This window comes from Chiloscyllium punctatum, chromosome 10, assembly GCF_047496795.1.
Source record: "Chiloscyllium punctatum isolate Juve2018m chromosome 10, sChiPun1.3, whole genome shotgun sequence".
Classification (NCBI taxonomy): domain Eukaryota; kingdom Metazoa; phylum Chordata; class Chondrichthyes; order Orectolobiformes; family Hemiscylliidae; genus Chiloscyllium; species Chiloscyllium punctatum.
In genome coordinates this window covers 118,247,038-118,265,619 of record NC_092748.1, presented here as the reverse complement: position 1 = coordinate 118,265,619, position 18,582 = coordinate 118,247,038, and the positions used below count along the sequence as shown (strand labels likewise).

The 18,582-nt window shown below is 45.2% G+C and overlaps 1 protein-coding gene across 1 annotated transcript in view; it reads left to right on the top strand.

Moving 5' to 3' along the window:
* The window catches only part of LOC140482498 (keratin, type II cytoskeletal 8-like), a 28,861-nt gene extending 12,518 nt beyond the window's left edge, over window positions 1–16,343 (top strand). Inside the window, exons 3-8 of the mRNA XM_072580041.1 lie at window positions 1,047–1,142; window positions 4,224–4,388; window positions 7,445–7,570; window positions 10,386–10,606; window positions 13,357–13,448; window positions 16,069–16,343. Of these exons, the coding sequence (XP_072436142.1) occupies window positions 1,047–1,142; window positions 4,224–4,388; window positions 7,445–7,570; window positions 10,386–10,606; window positions 13,357–13,448; window positions 16,069–16,076 (708 nt within the window). The 3' untranslated portion in view covers window positions 16,077–16,343. The remainder of the gene's footprint in view (window positions 1–1,046; window positions 1,143–4,223; window positions 4,389–7,444; window positions 7,571–10,385; window positions 10,607–13,356; window positions 13,449–16,068) is intronic.
* The last annotated feature ends 2,239 nt before the right edge of the window (window positions 16,344–18,582 follow it).

Below are 18,582 nucleotides of genomic sequence, written 5' to 3'. Positions count from 1 at the left end.
CAGTGAAAGCAGTTAATTCTGGTCTAATTCTTAAAATGGCATTCTCTGGATGTGAGCATCGCAACAGGACCAGCATTTATTATCTGTCCCTAGCTGCCCCTTGAGAAGGGAGTGGTCCATTGTGTGCTGTAGGTAGACTCACAATGCCCTTGGGAAGGGAATTCCAGGATTTGACCCAGTGACACTGAAGGAACAATGATATATTTCCAAGTCAGGATGGTGAGCGGTTTGGAGGGGAATTTGAAGGGGATGATGTTCACATATATCTGCTACCCTTTCTAGGTGGAAGTGGTTATAAGTTTGGAAGGTGCTGAATTAGAATCTTTGGTGAATTTCTGCAGTGCATCTTGTAAACAATGCTGCTACTGAGCATTGGTGGTGGAGAGAGTGGAAGCTTGTGGATGTGGTCCCAATGAAGTGGACTGCTTTGTCTTGGATGGTGTTGAGCTTCTTAAGTGTTGTTGGAGCTGCACCCATCCAGGGCACGTGGGGAGTATTCCATCACACTCCTGACTTATGAAGATGAAGAGGTTTGTAGAAGCAGATGAATTGCTCTCTGAAGAGTTCCCAGCCTCTGATCATTCTTGTAGTATTTTTATCTTGTCCAGGCTAGTTTCTAGTCAATGTTAATCCCCAGGAGATTAGTTAGCAATGGAAATTCCATTGAGTGTCCTTGAGGTGATGGTCAAACTCCTCTTGATGTTAAATGGTGGGAAAGTACACCCTGACGTGTGAGGGGAAAAGTCTGAGCTTGGCTCAGCAGGATTTAAAAGGTGGCAAACTCCTGGCTCTTTGCACCAGAAAAATTTAGAGATTTCAAAAGGGATAGCTTTGAATTTTGCAGAGGATGAGGACTAAGCTCTGGATTGATTTAGCTGGTGTTAGTGATGGGAATGTAGTACTTTCTGGATGGAGGGAGAGTTAATGCAGATTCTGAGGTCACAAAGGAGCTTGTTGGTCTGGTTTGAACTTCCTGCTGTGATGTAAAAGTTCGAATTGATTCATTGCTTCACCTAAAGTCTCTCCAATTTTTTTGTCATACAAAGGAAGTAGATGATGCCTATTTTCAAAAGGTTGAGCTGGAATCGAAGCTGGAATATCTCACCAATCTGATTGAGTTCCTGAAGCTCCTGTATGCTGAGGTAGGTCCTTTATTGTGTAATTGAAGGAGTTCTTCTCTGTTTCGGCCCAGAAACAGAGTAAAGGTAAAGTCACCATAGTCTTGCCAGAATCATAGGGCTGCTGTCTCACTAGAGAGACGGTGGTTAACCTGAGGGTCACCATATCTCAGTCAAGGGAAAAGGTTGAGAAGGGGAGCCCTTCCTGGTAACCTCAGCCGCTGTGGGTGTTGACCCCACTCTGCATTACAAACCTGCCATCCAGCTAACTGAGCTATCTAGCCCTCTTAGAATGGTGAAGGGGCTATTAAACTGTTAGTATAAGACATAGGAGTGGAAGCAAGGCCATTTGGCCCATCAAGTCCACTCCGCCATTCAATCATGGCTGATGGACATTTCAATGCCACTTACCCGTACTCTCCCCATTGTCCTTAATTCGTTGCAAGATCAAGAATTTATAAATCTCTGCCTTGAAGACATTTAGTGTCCTGGCTACCACTGCGCTCTGTGGCAATGGATTCCACAGGCCCACCACTCTCTAGCTGAAGAAATGTCTCCTCATTTCTGTTCTAAATTGACCGTGTAAGGCTGTGCCTATGGGTCCTAGTCTACCCGCCTAACAGAAACAACTTCCCAGTGTCCACCCTTTCTAAGCCATATATTATCTTGTAAGTTTCTATTAGATCTCCCCTCAAGCTTCTAAACTCTAATTAATACAATCCCAGGATCCTCAGCAGATCATCATGTGTTAGGCCCACCATTCCCAGGATCATCCATGTGAATCTTCGCTCCAGTGCCAGCATGTCCTTCCTGAGGTGTGGGGCCCAAAACTGGACACAGTATTCTACATGGGGCCTAACTAGAGCTTTATAAAGTCTCAGAAGCACATCACTGCTTTTATATTCCAACCCTCTTGAGATAAAAGACAACATTACATTTGTTTTCTTAACCACAGACTCAACCTGCAAATCAACCTTTAGATAATCCTGGACTAGCACTCCCAGATCCCAGATCCCTCTGTACTTTGGCTTTATGAATTTTCTCACTGTTTTAAAAAATAATCCGTGCCTGTATTTTTTTTCCAGAGTGCAAGACGTCACATTTGCTCACATTGAATTTCATCAGCCATTTCCTGGACCACTCTCCTAACCTGTCTAAATCTTTCTGCAGCCTCCCCACTTCCTCAGTACTACCTGCCTGTTCATCTAACTTCATATCATCAGCAAACTTTGCCAGAATGCCCCCAGTCCCTTCATCCAGATCATTAATATATAAAGTGAACAGCTGCAGCCCCAACACTGAACCCTGCGGGACACCACTTGTCACCGGCTGCCATTCCGAAAGAGAATCTTTTAACCCAACTCTCTGCCTTCTGTCAGACAGCCAATCCTCAATCCATCCCAGTAGTTCACCTTGAACACCATGGGCCCTCACCTTACTCAGCAGCCTCCCATGAGGCACCTTATCAAAGTCTAGGTCGGTAACATCAACTGGGTTTCCCTGGTCTAACCTACTTGTTACCTCTGCTTACTAAATCCATAGTTTACATAGGATTCAAGCCATTAACAACATAACCAGCAGAGTGTGAGGTACCAAAATGCCCACATTTGCAAAATTTGTCACACAGTGGTGGACATTAGATGCAATTCTAGCACTTACTGGATAAACCTGAATATGTGAATAATTATGCTGATGACCAATTTACATTGTTGGGTCACAATGTGGCATATATGTGTACATTGGAAGCTACACATATTAATACCCCGTTCTTGGCAGACAGAAAGAACAGGGTGGCATTGTGGCTCAATGGTTAGCACCAATGCTTCACACCGCCAGGGACGCAGGTTCAATTCCAATTTTACCTGACCGTCTGGGTGGAGTTTGCATATTCTCCCCTTGTCTGTGTAGGTAGCCTCTCAGTGCTCTGATTTCCTCCCACAGTCCAAAGCTGTGCAGATTAGGTGGATTGGCCATGGGACGTATAAATTAGGTGGATCACCCTTGGGAAATGCAGGGTTTCAGAGATAGGGTAAGGGGATGGTCCAGGTGTGAGGCTCGTTAGAGAGTCAGTGTAGAATTGTTGGGCCAAATGACACTCCAGGTATTCGATGTAAGGATAATAAAAAGCCATTTGCTTCTTCATTTCTCAACATGATGCCTGTTTAAAGTTTGTCTGTGAACTGTCAATCCTCATTAATAGGTGCATTCTCCACAGCAAAGCCTCTACCAACAGTATCAACTTGCCAATAAATCAGAATGTTCATCTCTTGCAATAAAAATGTTGGCTTTCCCTTGAATTTAAAGATAATTTTCAGCAACATATTCAGACATGACTTTACTTGGGTCTGCTAAGTCTCAGGTAGAAATTACCTGAGGGCGGCATGGTGGCACAGTGGTTAGCACTGCTGCCTCACAGCGCCAGAGACCTGAGTTCAATTCCTGCCTCAGGCGACTGACTGTGTGGAGTTTGCATGTTCTCCCCGTGTCTGCGTGGGTTTCCTCCGGGTGCTCCGGTTTCCTCCCACAGTCCAAAGATGTGCAGGTCAGGTGAATTGGCCATACTAAATTGCCCATAGTGTTAGGTAAGGGGTAGATGTAGGGGTATGGGTGGGTTACGCTTCGGCGGGGCGGTGTGGACTTGTTGGGCCGAAGGGCCTGTTTCCACACTGTAAGTAATCTAATCTAAAAAAAATTACCATCATGCCACAAAATCCCACCCCTTCAATTTATATTCTTGTGAAATATCCTGAAGCGTCTTTTTTCAACAATACTTAAGTTTTGTAATAGCAAATATCTATTTCTTTATTGTGTTTCTAACCTCATCCTATACCCATGCTGTACCTGTCCTAGGAATGTTTGATGGGGACAGAGTAGAAGAAGCTTCACTTCAATTTAAGAGTAGAGGGAGTTTTACTCTGTATCTAACCCCATGCTGTCCCTGTCCTGGGAGTGTTTGATGGGGACAGTGTAGAGGAAGCTTTACTCTGTGTCTAACCCCGTGCTGTCCCTGTCCTGGGAGTGTTAGATGGGGTTAGTATAGAGGATGGATGAGCAAAGTGTGAATTATCTGTTGAGGGTAACTGGTTGTAAACTGTCTAATTACAGGAAATCCAAGAGCTGCAATCACAAGTCCAAAGCACTGCTGTCACACTCAAGGTCAACAACAAACGCCAACTCGACATGAAACAGATTATTGATGACATCAAGCTGCAGCATGCTGAAGTCGCAGCCAGGAACAAGCAGGAGGCTAATACCTGGTATCAGAACAAGGTCAGTCCCATTCACTCACTCATATCTACCTTGGTTAGGGTCAGCTGACAGTAGAAGAGCAGGAAGAAGAATGGTCACATGTACATTATGCATTACAAAACCACAGTATTGAATTTGGGCTGACAAGGGGCAAGTAATAATTATATCAGACTAATGCCAGGGAATGGCCATCTCCAATAAGGGACAATCACCCCTTGACATTCAATGGTGTAACTATCACTGAACACCACCAAAACCCCCTCCCCCCAACTATCAACATTCTGGGGGTTACCATTCACCAGAAACCCAACTGGACTCACCACATAAACACATTGGCTACAAGAGTATGTCAGAGGCTAGGAATACTGCAGGGAATAACCAATCTCCTGACTCCCCAAAGCCTGTCCACCATCTCCAAGGCACAAGTCAGGAGTGTGATGGAATGCTCCCCACTTGCCCTGGATGAGGGAAGCTCCAACAACACTCAAGAAGCTCAACACCATCCAGGACAAAGCAGCCACTTGATTGACACCACATCCACAAACACCCACTCCCTCCACCACCAACACTCAGTAGCAGCAGCGTGTACCATTTACAAGATGCACTGCAGAAATTCACCAAAGATCCTCAGACAGCACCTTCCAAACCCATGACCACTTCCATCTAGAAGGACAAGGGCAGCAGATACATGGGAACACCAGTCCCTGCAAGTTCCCCTCCAAGCCACTCACCATCCTGACTTGGAAATATATTGCCTAGAACTTCCTCTCTGAAGGCATTGTCAGTGTCCCCTCATTTGTTTCATTCTTTTGTGGAATGTGAGTGTCTTTGTTGCCCAGCCCCGCTTGGCTCCAAACGAGACAGGAAACTAAATTGTGAAGAAGACATAATGATATAACCAGGTTAAGTTAGTGAACAATAAACTGACATATGGAATAAAAAGTGGGAAATTCGAAACTGTCCATTTTGGCAGGAGAAATAAAAAAGAAGTGCATTAACTAAATGGAAAGAGATTGCAGAGCTCTGAGATGCAAAGGGATCTGGGTTTGTTGTGCAGGAATCACAAAATGTTAGTGTGCAGGTACAGCAAGTAGTTAGGAAAGCTAAAAGAATAGGAACGTTTATTGTGAGGAGAATTGAGTACAGGAGTAGGGAGGTTGTGTTTCAGTTATGAAGTTCGCTGGGGAGACCACGGCACTGGTCACCATAGTGAACAAATGGTGTAAATGCATTGGTGGGGAGTTCAGAGAAGATTTACCAGACTAATCCTTGGAATGGGGAGGCACCCTCATGCGTCTTGTATCTGCTGGAGCTTAGAAGAGTTAGAGCTCACTTGACTGAATCATTTAAGATTCTGAGGGAAGTTGATCAGGTGGATATAGAGAGGATGGTTTTCTCCTGTGGGACAATCTACAACTAGGGACCGCTGTTTTAAAATCAGGAGTCACCCATTTACTCCTCATTCCTGATGAAGCGCTTATGCCTGAAACATCGATTCTCCTGCTCCTCGGATGCTGCCTGACCTGCTGTGCTTTTCCAGCACCATGCTCTCGACTCACCCATTTACGGCAGAAATGGGGTGAAATTTTCTCCCAAAGGGTCAAGCATCTTCGGAACTCTGCTCCTGACTGCAGGGTGGAAGTTGAGTCTTTGAATATTTTGAAGGCAGAAGTGGAGAGATTCTTGTTCAGTTTGGGGGCTGAAAGGTTATCAGGAGGTATCAGGAGTATGGATTTGAAATTACAATCAGATTAGCCATGATCTTCTTAAATGGGAGAGCAAGCCTGAGGGGGCTCAATGATTAAGTCCCACTTCTTAATGATCTGAGTGACTGGCTGGACTATTTCAGAGGGGGTTTAGAGTTGGACACATTGCTGTGGGTCTGGAGTCACGTGTAGGCCAGACCAGGTAAGGATGGCAGTTTCCTTCCCTAAAGGATATTAGTAACCCAGATGGGTTTTTTCCAACAATAAATAATGGTTGTCATGCTCACCATTCCTGAGATTAGATTTAATTTAATTGTATTTAAAATCCTGCTGTGGTAGTGGGATTTGAACCCACGTCCCCAGAGCATTTGCCTGGGCCTCAGGATTGCTAATTCAGTAACATTGTCCCCAGACCACCATGGAGCCCAGCACCACCTTCTCATCATCTAAGTGGAGATGATGGCCTAGTGGCAATATTACAAGACTATTAATCCAGGGACCCAGATAATGTTTTGGAGACTGGGTTTGAGTCTCATCAAAATAGATGGTGGAATTTAAATTGGGTGGCATGGTGGCTCAGTGGTTAGCACTGCTGCCTCACAGCACCAGTGACCCAGCCTTAGGCGACTGTCTTTGTGGAGTGTGCACATTCTCCCCGTGTTGTGTGGGTGTGCTCCAGTTTCCTCCCACAGTCCAAAGATGTGCAGATCAAGTGAATTGGCTGTGCTAAATTGCCCATAGTGTTAGGTGCATTAGTCAGAGGGAGGAGGGTCTGGGTGGGTTTCTCTTTGGAGGGTCAGTGTGGACTTGTTGGGCTGAAGGGCCTGTTTCCACACTGTAGGGAATCTAATCTAAATTCCATAAATATCAGGAATTAGGAGTCTAATGATGACCATGAAATCACTGCTGATTGTCAGAAAACCCCATCTGGGTCACTAATGCCCTTTTAGAGAAGGAAGCTGCCATCCTTACCTGGTCTGGCCTACACGTGACTCCAGACCCACAGCAATGGGGTTGACTCTTAACTGCCCTCTGGGTAATTAGGGATGGGCAATAAATGCTGCCTGAACCAGAGACACTCACATCCCACGGAGACATTTTTTAAAAAATTAGGAATGGACAATACCTGCTGACCTAGCCAATGTTTCCTACATCCTGCAAGAGAACTTAAAATTATGAACATCCTCAAACACACTACCATCAATAAAATGTGATCTCTCAGACTCTGAGAACATATCATTCTCAGTGTGTTCACTCTGTTTTTCTAATAATACATTTAGAGTCTGTCACTAAGCCTGCTCCCAGTGAGAAATTCTAATCTTATCAGGCTGGCAAACCAAGTGTTCTGATGGTAAATCTGTTTGTTCACAGCTATCAGATCTGGAGAATGATAAGGCGAGACAGAACAACGACCTCAGAGATACAAAGAGCGAGTTTGCCAATTGCTCTCGTTATCTGCAAAAGCTGAAGTCAGACATTGATGGGCTTCAGAACCAGGTATGAATTAAATTCACCGACCAGAATCCAATCCATTCAATAGCCAAAGGTGGGTCAGAACTATAGTATTAACGCAACATTGCAACCAGAAATGTCGAACTGAAACTGGGTACAGTGTAGCCTGGATAATCAGAGACTGGCAAAAATATCCGTACTGTCCCTGTCCTGGGAGTGTTTGATGGGAGACAGTGCAGAGGGAGCTTTACTCTGTATCTAACCCTGTGCTGTCCCTGTCCTGGGAGTGTTTGATGGGAGACAGTGCAGAGAGAGCTTTACTCTGTATCTAACCCTGTGCTGTCCCTGTCCTGGGAGTGTTTGATGGGAGACAGTGCAGAGGGAGCTTTACTCTGTATCTAACCCTGTGCTGTCACTGTCCTGGGAGTGTTTGATGAGGACAATGCAGAAGGAGCTTTACTCTGTATCTAAGTCCATGCTGACCCTCTCCTGGGAGTATGCAATGGGAACAGTGCAGAGGGAGCTTTACTCTATATCGAATGCCACGCTGACCCTGTCCTGGGAGTATTTGATGGGGACAATTTCAAGATGGCTTCACTTTCAAATTGAAAAAGGTTTATTTTCAGTTTATTTCAGCATTGGGGGAGCTTTACTCTGTAGCTAATCCTGAACTTCATTTTCATAATATTTTATGTGTGGATGTGTTCCCTAAGTATTCTCATGTATTAGAATTAGAGTCATAGGGTGATAGCGATGTACAGCATGGAAACAGACCCTTCTGTCCAACCCGTCCATGCCAACCAGATATCCCAACCCAATCTAGCCCCACCTGCTAGCACCCAGCCCATATCCCAACAAACCCTTCCTATTAAATGTACTAGCCTTTTAAATGTACTAGCAATTGTACTAGCCTCCACCACTTCCTCTGGCAGCTCAGTCCATGCATGTGTGAAAAAGTTGCCTCTTAGGTCTCTTTTATATCTTTCCCCTCTCAACCTCTCAAGAGGTTGCCTATTTACCCTATCCATGCTCCTCATAATTTTGTAAACTTCTATAAGGTCACCTCTCAGCCTCTGACGCACCAGGGAAAACAGCCCCAGCCTGTTCAGCCTCTCCCTGTAGCTCAAATCCTCCAACCCTGGCAACATCCTTGTAAATCTTTTCTGAACCCTTTCAAGTTTCACAACATTTTTCCGATATGAAGGAGACCAGAATTGCATGCAATTTTCCAACAGTGGCCTAACCAATGTCCTCTTCAGCCACAACATGACCTCCCAACTCCTGTACTTAATACTCTGACCAATAAAGGAAAGCATACCAAACGCCTTCTTCACTATCCCATCTACCTGTGACTCCACTTTCAAGGAGCTATAAACCTGCACTCCAAGGTCTCTTTGTTCAGCAACACTCCCCAGGACCTTACCATTAAGTGTATAAGTCCTACTAAGATTTGCTTTCCCAAAATGCAGTACCTCACATTTATCTGAATTAAACTCCATCTGCCACTTCTCAGCCCATTGGCCCATCTGGTCAAGATCCTGTTGTAATCCTGTGGGTGGCATGGTGGCATGGTGGCACAGTGGTTAGCACTGCTGCCTCACAGCGCCAGAGAGCTGGGTTCAATTCCCACCTCAGGCGACTCTCTGTGTGGAGTTTGTATGTTCTCCCCGTGTCTGTGTGGGTTTTCTCCGGGTGCTCCGGTTTCCTCCCACAGTCCAAAAATGTGCAGGTTAGGTGAATTGGCCAAGTTAAATTTCCCATAGTGTTAGGTGAAAGGGTAAATCGAGGGGAATGGGTCTGGGTGGGTTGTGCGTCGGTGTGGACTTGTTGGGCCGAAAGGCCTGTTTCCACACTGTAAGTAATCTGAGGTAACCCTCTTCGCTGTCAAATACACTTCCAATTTTGGTGTCATCTGCAAACTTACTAACTGTGGCACTCCACTGGTCACAGGCCTCCAGTCTGTAAAAAAAACCCTCCACCACCACGCTATTCCATACACGTACCACCTTCTGTGTGAAAAAGCTGCCCCGTAGGTCTCTTTTATATCTCTCTCTTCTCAACCTAAACCCCTGATCTCTAGTTCTGGACTCCCCCACCCCAGGGAAAAGACTTTGCCTATTTAACCTATCATTTCCCCTCATAATTTTGTAAACCTCTATAAGGTCACCCCTCAGCCTCCAATGCTCTAGGGAAAACATTGTTTTAGTTCTATTGTTTTAGTTTAAATCTAGAAGCTTGAATCTGATTCTTGAAGTTACTTAACTTATGATTTTGTTTGAGTCAGGATCTGTGAAACTAGCTCCAGCAGATCAGCAGTTGTTCTGGGATATTGCCGGATACTGGGGTTTAGCTTCTCTGATCCAAGAGAATCCGAATGGTGTCCTTCCATGATGTTCCACCCCACTCACTCTGCTATTGGGTCCCTCAATCCTCCTGGTACCCAACTTCTGCTCACTGATTGGACAGTGCACAAGCCCTTCCTCACATGATTGGAGGATGATTTAACTATTGGCCAAAACATCCAGACTTTGAGAATATTCTCAATATTTTGAAGAATATGTGAAATGATTCAGAGGAATGATTGGTGAGGGGGTGGGAGGGGATTTTTGATATGTTAATAACATAGAAAAATATTGCCAGGCATGGAGTTGAAGAGTGAGTTGGGTGGAGACGTGAGGGTGGAACTCATCAGGTGCCTCTTGCAAACAAACCAGCAGACTGGAGAGAATGGCCTCTTGCTGTACTGCAAGAGTCAATGGCTTTTAATTTCCTCACTGCAGGAGATTCATCTCTGCTGCCTGGGGACTCCAGTCCTGTGGTGGGTTATTAGCATTCTGACTAATATGTTGCTGTCACACAGCGTGCCTCCCTGGAGTCTAACATCAGGGATACAGACGAACGTGGGCAGATTGCCATCAATGAGGCCAAGCAGCACATCCAGCAGCTGCAGGATGCTCTGCGTAAGGTTAAGACGGATATGGCCGAACAGATGCGTGAGCACCAAGAATTACTTAACGCCAACCTGGCACTGGACATGGAGATTGCCACCTACAAAAAGCTCCTGGATGGAGAGGAGGAAAGGTGAGTACAAGACAACTATCCCCACAAAGAACTCCCATTTCTCTCACATCCTTCACCAGATCCAGGACAATTCAGAGCACTTTCCAGCTAATGGCAAACTCTGAATGATCTTACTAACAGTTGCAATGTAGGAAAAGCTGTAACTTACAGATCCATGGTGAGATTCCAAAAATAGCGCCCAGGTAACCTTGTGTTTTTATACTCATTCACGGGATGAGGGTGTCGCTGGCTAGGCAGCATTTATTGCCCACCCCTATTTTCCCAGAGGGCAGTCAAGAGTCAATAGGTGCAGGAGTGGGCCATTCGGCCCTTGAGTCTACCACATTGGGCCTGGAGTCACATGTAGGCCAGACCAGGTAAGGATGGTCATTTCTTTCCCTAAAGAACATTAGTGACCCAGATGGGGTTTTCTGATAATGGATTCACGGTCACATTAGACTTTTAATTCCACATTTGCATTGAATTAAAACTCCACCTTCTGCCGTGGAAGGATTCGATCCCAGGTCCCCAGAACATTTCTGGGTCTCTGGATTAATAGTCCAGCAATAATACCAAGAATTTACCCAAAATATTTGTCTTCCTTTAAGGCAAAGGGGACCTGATCTTCTGAAACAAATTCCGGAGAGTTTAGAGGGTGAATTGCCCACTCCTTTGGTTTGGTTGAAAAATACAGAGCACAGGGCTTGCACGTTGTCATGAACACAGCTTAGGTTCATACTGGGCAAGTTCAACTCCAGAGTGAAGCCTCTCTTGATGGACTTTGCTTTTTATTTTACAAGCCAGAGGTCATTTTTGTTAATAAATATTTTTATTGAAAAAAAATTTGAGATTTTGTTTGCAAAATTAGCTCAAAATAGTGTATTCCACTTTACAATATAAAGCAACACCAAGTATCCACTAACACCCTGGAGTTGTTCAGGGAGAGGTGGACGCCGCAGGGAGTGGAGTGTATTATTTCCCCCTCCAACTCTATTTTGATTTAATCCCTACCCTCCCCTTCACCGTTTTGATCACACAGCATTGCCCACTGATGTGAAGGGCACTGCCTGTCACTGGCCACTCGGGTGTTTTTCCTATCTTCCTGGTGGTGAAAACTGAATAAAGATTCATGCACCTTGTGTCTTTCACTATATAAAAAATAAAGCAACACCAATATAAAATTAAGAAAACTAGCTACCAATCTGTTCTACAAACTACCAAAACACAAAATAGGATATCATACATTACTAACAATAACCAAAAAAAGGAGAAAAGAAAATAAATAAGTAAATAAATAACTAGATACACATTCAGAATAAATTTATATCAAGTCATAACAAAACCCGTATTTATACGGTATTCCTCCTCCCAGGAGCCCCGGAACCCGCCAAAACCATTCCCACAGTTAAGCAAAGGCCCATACAATACGGCCAATATATCTGTGTCGATGTAGTTCAAAAAGGGCATCCATGTTCTATAAAATAATTCCATTTTATCGTGCACCGTATTCGTAAGGAAGTCAAGGGGGATATATTCCATAACTATCCTATGCCAATTCAAAAGTCCTGGGGGACTTTCAGGTACCCAATTTACTAAGATGTTTGTCCTCGCACAAAAGGAAAGGATAGTGAATAATTTCCTCCCGTATTCATCTCGAAAGGGGAAATTTGGAGACCCCAAAAGAAGAGACACTGGGTCCAGCTACAGGTCTTTACTGATCACATTCACAAGGTTCTGCCAGTGTACTTTTAGCACACAGAATCCAACACAAGAGAAACATGAATTATATTACTTTTTACAAAAATGTTGGAAAATTTTGATTATTCTGTCTGTCCCAGCGATATCATTCTGAACACCTATACCTCAGTGAAGATTCACCACTAGCTCCACACTTCTCTCTCAGGCTGGTACAGTTGCAATCAGCTTCCTTTGAGCACATTTCTTTCAGTCCATATCTTGGATCACGTAGATAGTGTCACTAGGCACAGGGGAGAATGTGCAAGCTCCACACAAACAGTCATCCGAGTGTGGAGTCAAACCTAGGTCCCTGGTGCTGTGAGGCAGCAGTGCTAATCACTGAGCCATTGTGCCATCATAGAGTCATAGAGATGTACAGCATGGAAGCAGACCCTTCGGTCCAACCCATACATGCTGACCAGATATCCCAACCCAATCTAGTCCCACGTGCCAGCACCCGGCCCATATCCCTCCAAACCCTTCCTATTCATATGCCCATGCCTCTTAAATGTTGCAATTGTACCAGCATCCACCACTTCCTCTTATAAATTCAGCAGGAAAAGCTGTTTCCTTTTGGTGATGGTACAAGGACCACGGTACACAAGGCACATTTTGGGCAAGAGATGCCGGGGGCAGAGAAGCTTCTGGCACAGTGAGGAGCTAAGAGTAGAACTCACTGCCTACATGGGAGCTGCAAGTGAAGACAATGTATGGTTTTGAAAGGAAACTGGCTGTGCATTTGAAGGAGCTAAACTTGTTGGGGGCTGGAGGGGGTACATGGAACTCGCTGGATTGTTCTACAGAGGGTCAGCATGGCCTCAAAAGGCTGAATGGCCTCATTCTGTGGTGTAATGCTTTGACTCATGGTTCTTAGGTAATGTTAGGGTGGTATCAATTTCACACAGTCCAATCATTTTGATCAGTTCCCACCAGTCTGATCAGATGATCTTAGTACGATGCTACAGTCCAATAGCAGGTCAGAAATTCCCAAATATCTATCTGTTGTGTCATTGTCTTCATTGATTCTATTCCAGAGACGGAGTTCCAGCCAGTGGCACCATAACCCGAGTGGTCAGCTCATCGGTCAACCCAAAAGGATCGTTTGTCAGGAAAAGTTCAAAATTCAGTAAGAGGAGAATATTTTACTCAAGCTTTCAAATTCATCAAATTAAAGAATGTGACCGCCCAGGGTCTTCAAAATTACAAAATACTTCATAAAGGCTTAATGGAAAGAAAATGTTTCCAGTCATGGAGGAAATGGGCTGAAGGGCCTTTTTCTGTATTGTGTGACCCTGAGACCAGAGATCCCAGTCCTTTCTTTAAAAGAAAGCGATGGCAAGGTGATTGGTATCAACACATTTAAGGGGAAAGCCACATAAAGTCACCAGGGCGAAAGGAATATTTTAAAAGGGAAGTGTAATGGAAGGGAGATGAGGAGAAAGTGACAGGAGGTTCGTGTGGTTCAGAACTACCAGCACAGCATAGATGGGCCAAATTACCTAATTATATAATATTCCATATTATTCTTAAGATATTTCTGTGTTTTTTGCAACGCTTGCTGTAAAAGGGACGTAGAGGTGAACGTGTAATAAGATTAACGAGCAGAATATCAGAATTGAGGTTAGGATGATCACAAAAGATCACGGAAGTGCAGAAGAAGGCCATTTGGCCCATTGTACCTGCACCATTTGGTTAAGTGAATATCATTACCTAGTGCCAATCTCCTTTTATCTCCAATGAAAAAAAATAAACCGTCTGGGGCTGTTTTCCCCTCTGGAAAAGTGAAAGCTGAGGGTGACCTGAAACAGTCTTGGTCAGGTAGACATAGGGAAGATGTTTCCCTTCGTGAGAGACCAGACCGACATTAATAAATCTCATGGGAATTCAGGACAAACACCTTTATCCAAAAATGGGGGACTTGCTTCCACAGGGAGTGATCGAGGTGAATAGTGTTGATTATATTTAAGAGGGAAGCTAGAGAAAGGAATACCGTAAAAGGATAGGGTGACAGGGAAGATGATGATTAGATTAGATTACTTACAGTGTGGAAACAGGCCCTTCGGCCCAACAAGTCCACACCGACCCGCAACCCACCCATTCCCCTTACCCCTTACCTAACACTACGGGCAATTTAGCATGGCCAATTCACCTGACCTGCACATCTCTGGACTGTGGGAGGAAACCGGAGCACCCGGAGGAAACCCACGCAGACACGGGGAGAATGTGCAAACTCCACACAGTCAGTCGCCTGAGTCGGGAATTGAACCTGGGTCTCTGACGCTGTGAGGCAGCAGTGTTAACCACTGTGCCACCGTGCAGATAGCCCAAATGGCCTATTCCTGTGACATTCCACAACATTCTAAAGACATTTGTGTGTTTTTAATCTCGCAGTGGGAGGCAGCGCCAGAGACCCGGGTTCAATTCCTGACTCAGGCAACTGACTGTGTGGAGTTTGCACATTCTCCCCGTGTCTGCGTGGGTTTCCTCCGGGTGCTCCGGTTTCCTCCCACAGTCCAAAAAAAGATGTGCACGTCAGGTGAATTGGCCGTGCTAAATTGCCCATAGTGTTAGGTAAAGGGGTAAATGTATGGGAATGCATGGGTTACGCTTCGGCGGGTCAGTGTGGACTTGTTGGGCCGAAGGGCCTGTTTCCACACTGTAAGTAATCTAAAGACCCTGATGAGAAAGTGCTGGGCCTAAGGACCCCAGAGCGGTGGGAGGAGAGCAATGCAGCCCCTCGGTTATTCCAATCCTGAGCAGATTCCATGAGTTTGAGTCCGTTCAGTGATTTGTATCTCCACAATGATTAGGGTTAGGCTGGAGAGCTAAAGGATCAGGGAAGATTTCTTATTAATGTAACAATGGAGTTTAAAGAAATGAAAGGTGATCTTGGATAAGGTACTGAGGGGGCTTGACAGGATGGATGCTGAGAGGATGTTTCCCCTCATGGAGGATTCAAGAAATAAGGGGCACAGTTTAAGTAAAAAGGGTTCTCCCATTTTAAGATGGTGATCAGGAGAGAGATTTCTTTTTCTCAGGGGGTCATTCTCCTTGGAATTCCGTCCTCCAGAGAGCAGTGGAGGATGGGTCATCAAATACAGCCAAGCCTCAAGTTGGCCAGGCAACAGATGCTGGTCTGGCCCATGATGACCACATCCCTTGAAAGAAGATAATTAAAAAATAAAGAACTAATCTTAATGTGACGCAATGTCCCATGAAACAACCCTGAATTCACATGTTCGTATACATAGAACACTGTCACTCCATCCATCAGCTGAGGTCCCATTGTGGGATAAATCTTTACAATGAATCTTTACTAATTAGTTTACCACACACTCAGAGGGAAGCCACTGCTGTGGGTCGTAAAACTCTGTATTCCCAGCATGTGGACTGCAGCGGTTCAAGAAGGCAGCTCACCCCCACCTTCTCAAGGGGCAACTAGGGATGGGCAATAAATGCTGGGCCCAACCAGTGACACCCATGTCCCACAAATGAATAAAAGATAAACCTCCGAGTCCAGTCACCCCCTTCCTGTGAGGATTCTCAATGGGAAATGTGTTGGGACAGAGTTGGTATTGTGTTAGCGCTAGACCGACTCAGGTTAGTGTTTCTGTCAGACAAGAGATGGACTGAACAGTGAGCAGTCATGGATCATGGATCATGGATCTTGTATCTGGTGATGTGACTGGACACTGTGTCAAATTAAGCTCCTCTCAATCAGAAAAATACTGTTGTATCTTTTTCAGTGACTTAAGATCATTCGGTTTCTGTGGATGGTTTGGAAGGGATGGAAATGAGAATCAATTTCTCTCTGATCGAAGAGCCTATCACTGACAGTTCACATGTGAAGACCCACCCTCCACGTCATTGCCAGCAGAGAAACAGCAAGACAACAAATTGAATCTTTCTCTTGTTCAGATCTGAGTTTTAATTATCTTTGCAGTAAAGATTGTATATTGAATAAACTCTATTTAGGGTAATGCATTGCTAACCACTCACCATTAAAACACTTCTTACCTGTTTCTTTTGTCTGACTTTGTTTAGTTCTCTGTACTCTGTCCCTATCCATCCTAAGCCCCAAATACAGCATCACAGACATTTACACCCTTGCCCCTGGACCACTCTCCCTCACTCCTACTGACCCACCCCCACCGACCCACCTCTCTCCCCCGCTCCCAATCCCACACTGTCCCCATGCCCCCCATCACAAATTCTCCCCCATCCTCTGTACCCCCTCGTCCCAAACTCTCCCTGTCTCACACTCTTCTACCTCTCCCCATCCCACACTCTCCCCTGCTCCCCCCATCCCACCATCCCATGCTCTCCCCTTGCTCTCTGTCCCACCTTCCCCACCCCGACTCTCTGTCTCACAGTCTCTCCCCCTGCCTTACTACCCCATCCCCACCGTCCCATTCCCCTAGACCCCCCCAGTCCCATTCACTCTCTCCCCATGTCCTCTGTCTCACGCACTCTCTCCCCCATGCTCCTCAAACTGAGGGACCCCCTCCCCATCCCTGTCTCCTATCTCTATAAGAGCTGGGTTCAATGTTCATTTTTGAAAAGTGCATGAGGTAGTTACCACTTTATGGCAATTGTTTCTGTGCTTTCTTGTGTCCTGTACTTATCACGTTGCTTTGAATATTTGTTAAAAGAGGTTTGTGGTGACGTTTTCTTGTGGTGATGAGGGGAAAGTATTTATTATTGCTGGGGGGTATCATGGAATAAACAATTCAAACAAAGCTTTACCTTTGTCTGACACACATTCAAGATTCAGAGTTCATATTCAGATTGTAAAGGCAGCGCACCCTGATAGGAAGTGGCTTTCATTCATATTGGTGCTTTCCACTGGCGATATCTGAGTAATCTGCTGAAGACCTCACCAATGTCATGTCTCTCTCAGTTGGTGAGTGTCCAGTTCACCCTTTAACAGATCTGAACCAGTCACAATGCAGTAGAACCTTCCCCAGCTGTGGCCCCTTCAGCCTCATGACTGACCTGTGACACTCTCACCCCCACATCCCAAATTCTGCTCCCCCTACCCATCCCCATATGATTGACCCAACCTTCACCCACAATCAGACTGCTGGGGCTGCATTGGAGTTTATAGACAATGTGATCCTCATCTCATATGTCATGGTTGACATCCATTAGGGGGTCAGTGGGCCGGTCTGTGGGAACCAGGTGGTTTCCTGCACCCTTGTAGTAGCATCTCATTGGCCACTGGGACTAGGCTTCTGAGGGTCCCCTCGGTTATCTCCAGCTGCCTCTTTCTCTCACCCTCCAAGAGAAATGAGGTCCTCCTCCAATGCTGCCTTCAGTGAAGCTGTTAAAACTAAAGTTCCCACTGGTTACTGGAGGTTACGGAGGGGTCAAATGTAGTCAGGGACCTTTTAAAAAAATATTTATTTATGGGATGAGGATGTCACTGGCTAGACCAGTATTTATAGTACGTCCCTAATTGCCTTGAGGACAGTTAAGACTCAACCCTATTGCAGTGGGTCTGGAGTCACATGTAGACCAGACCAGGTAAGGATGACAGTGTCCTCCCCTAAAAATATTACTCAACCAGATAGGTTTTTAATAACAATTGACATTGGTTTCAGAGTCCTTGTGTAAAATTAAAGCTGAGATCGATAAATTCTTGATCAGTTGGGGAACAAGAGAAAAGGCAGGAAAATGGATGTGGGGATTGTCAGATCAGCTATGATCCAATTGAATGATGGAACAGGCTCAAGGGGCTGAACAGCCTGCTCCTGTTCCTATTTCTCATGGTCTACAGTTTCATGGTCACCATTAGATTCTGAGTGGAGGTCTGTTGCTTGCTGACTGGTTTGTGATGCAGAATGACACCAACAGCATGAGTTCAATCCCTGCTCCAGCTGAGATTATCATGAAGCAGTCTCCTTCTCAACCTCTCCCCTCACTTGCGACCTTCAGATTAAACCACCATCAGTTGTCTCTCTCTCTAATGAGATAGCAACACCCGGTCCAGCATGGTGACTTGACCCAGATTTCAGATTCTTTACTGTGACTGTCGACCTTGCCAGCAGAGGGAGACCATGTGCAATTATTTTACACTTAATCTGAACCAAGTTATTTTTGGTCACAGAGTCAAAAATACAGCATGGAAACAGACAGACCCTTTGGTCCAACTCATCCATGCCAACCAACCTAGTCTCGTGATTTGGAGGTGCCGGTGTTGGGCTGGGGTCTAGAAAGTTAAAAATAACACAGCACCAGGTTATAATCCAACAGGTTTA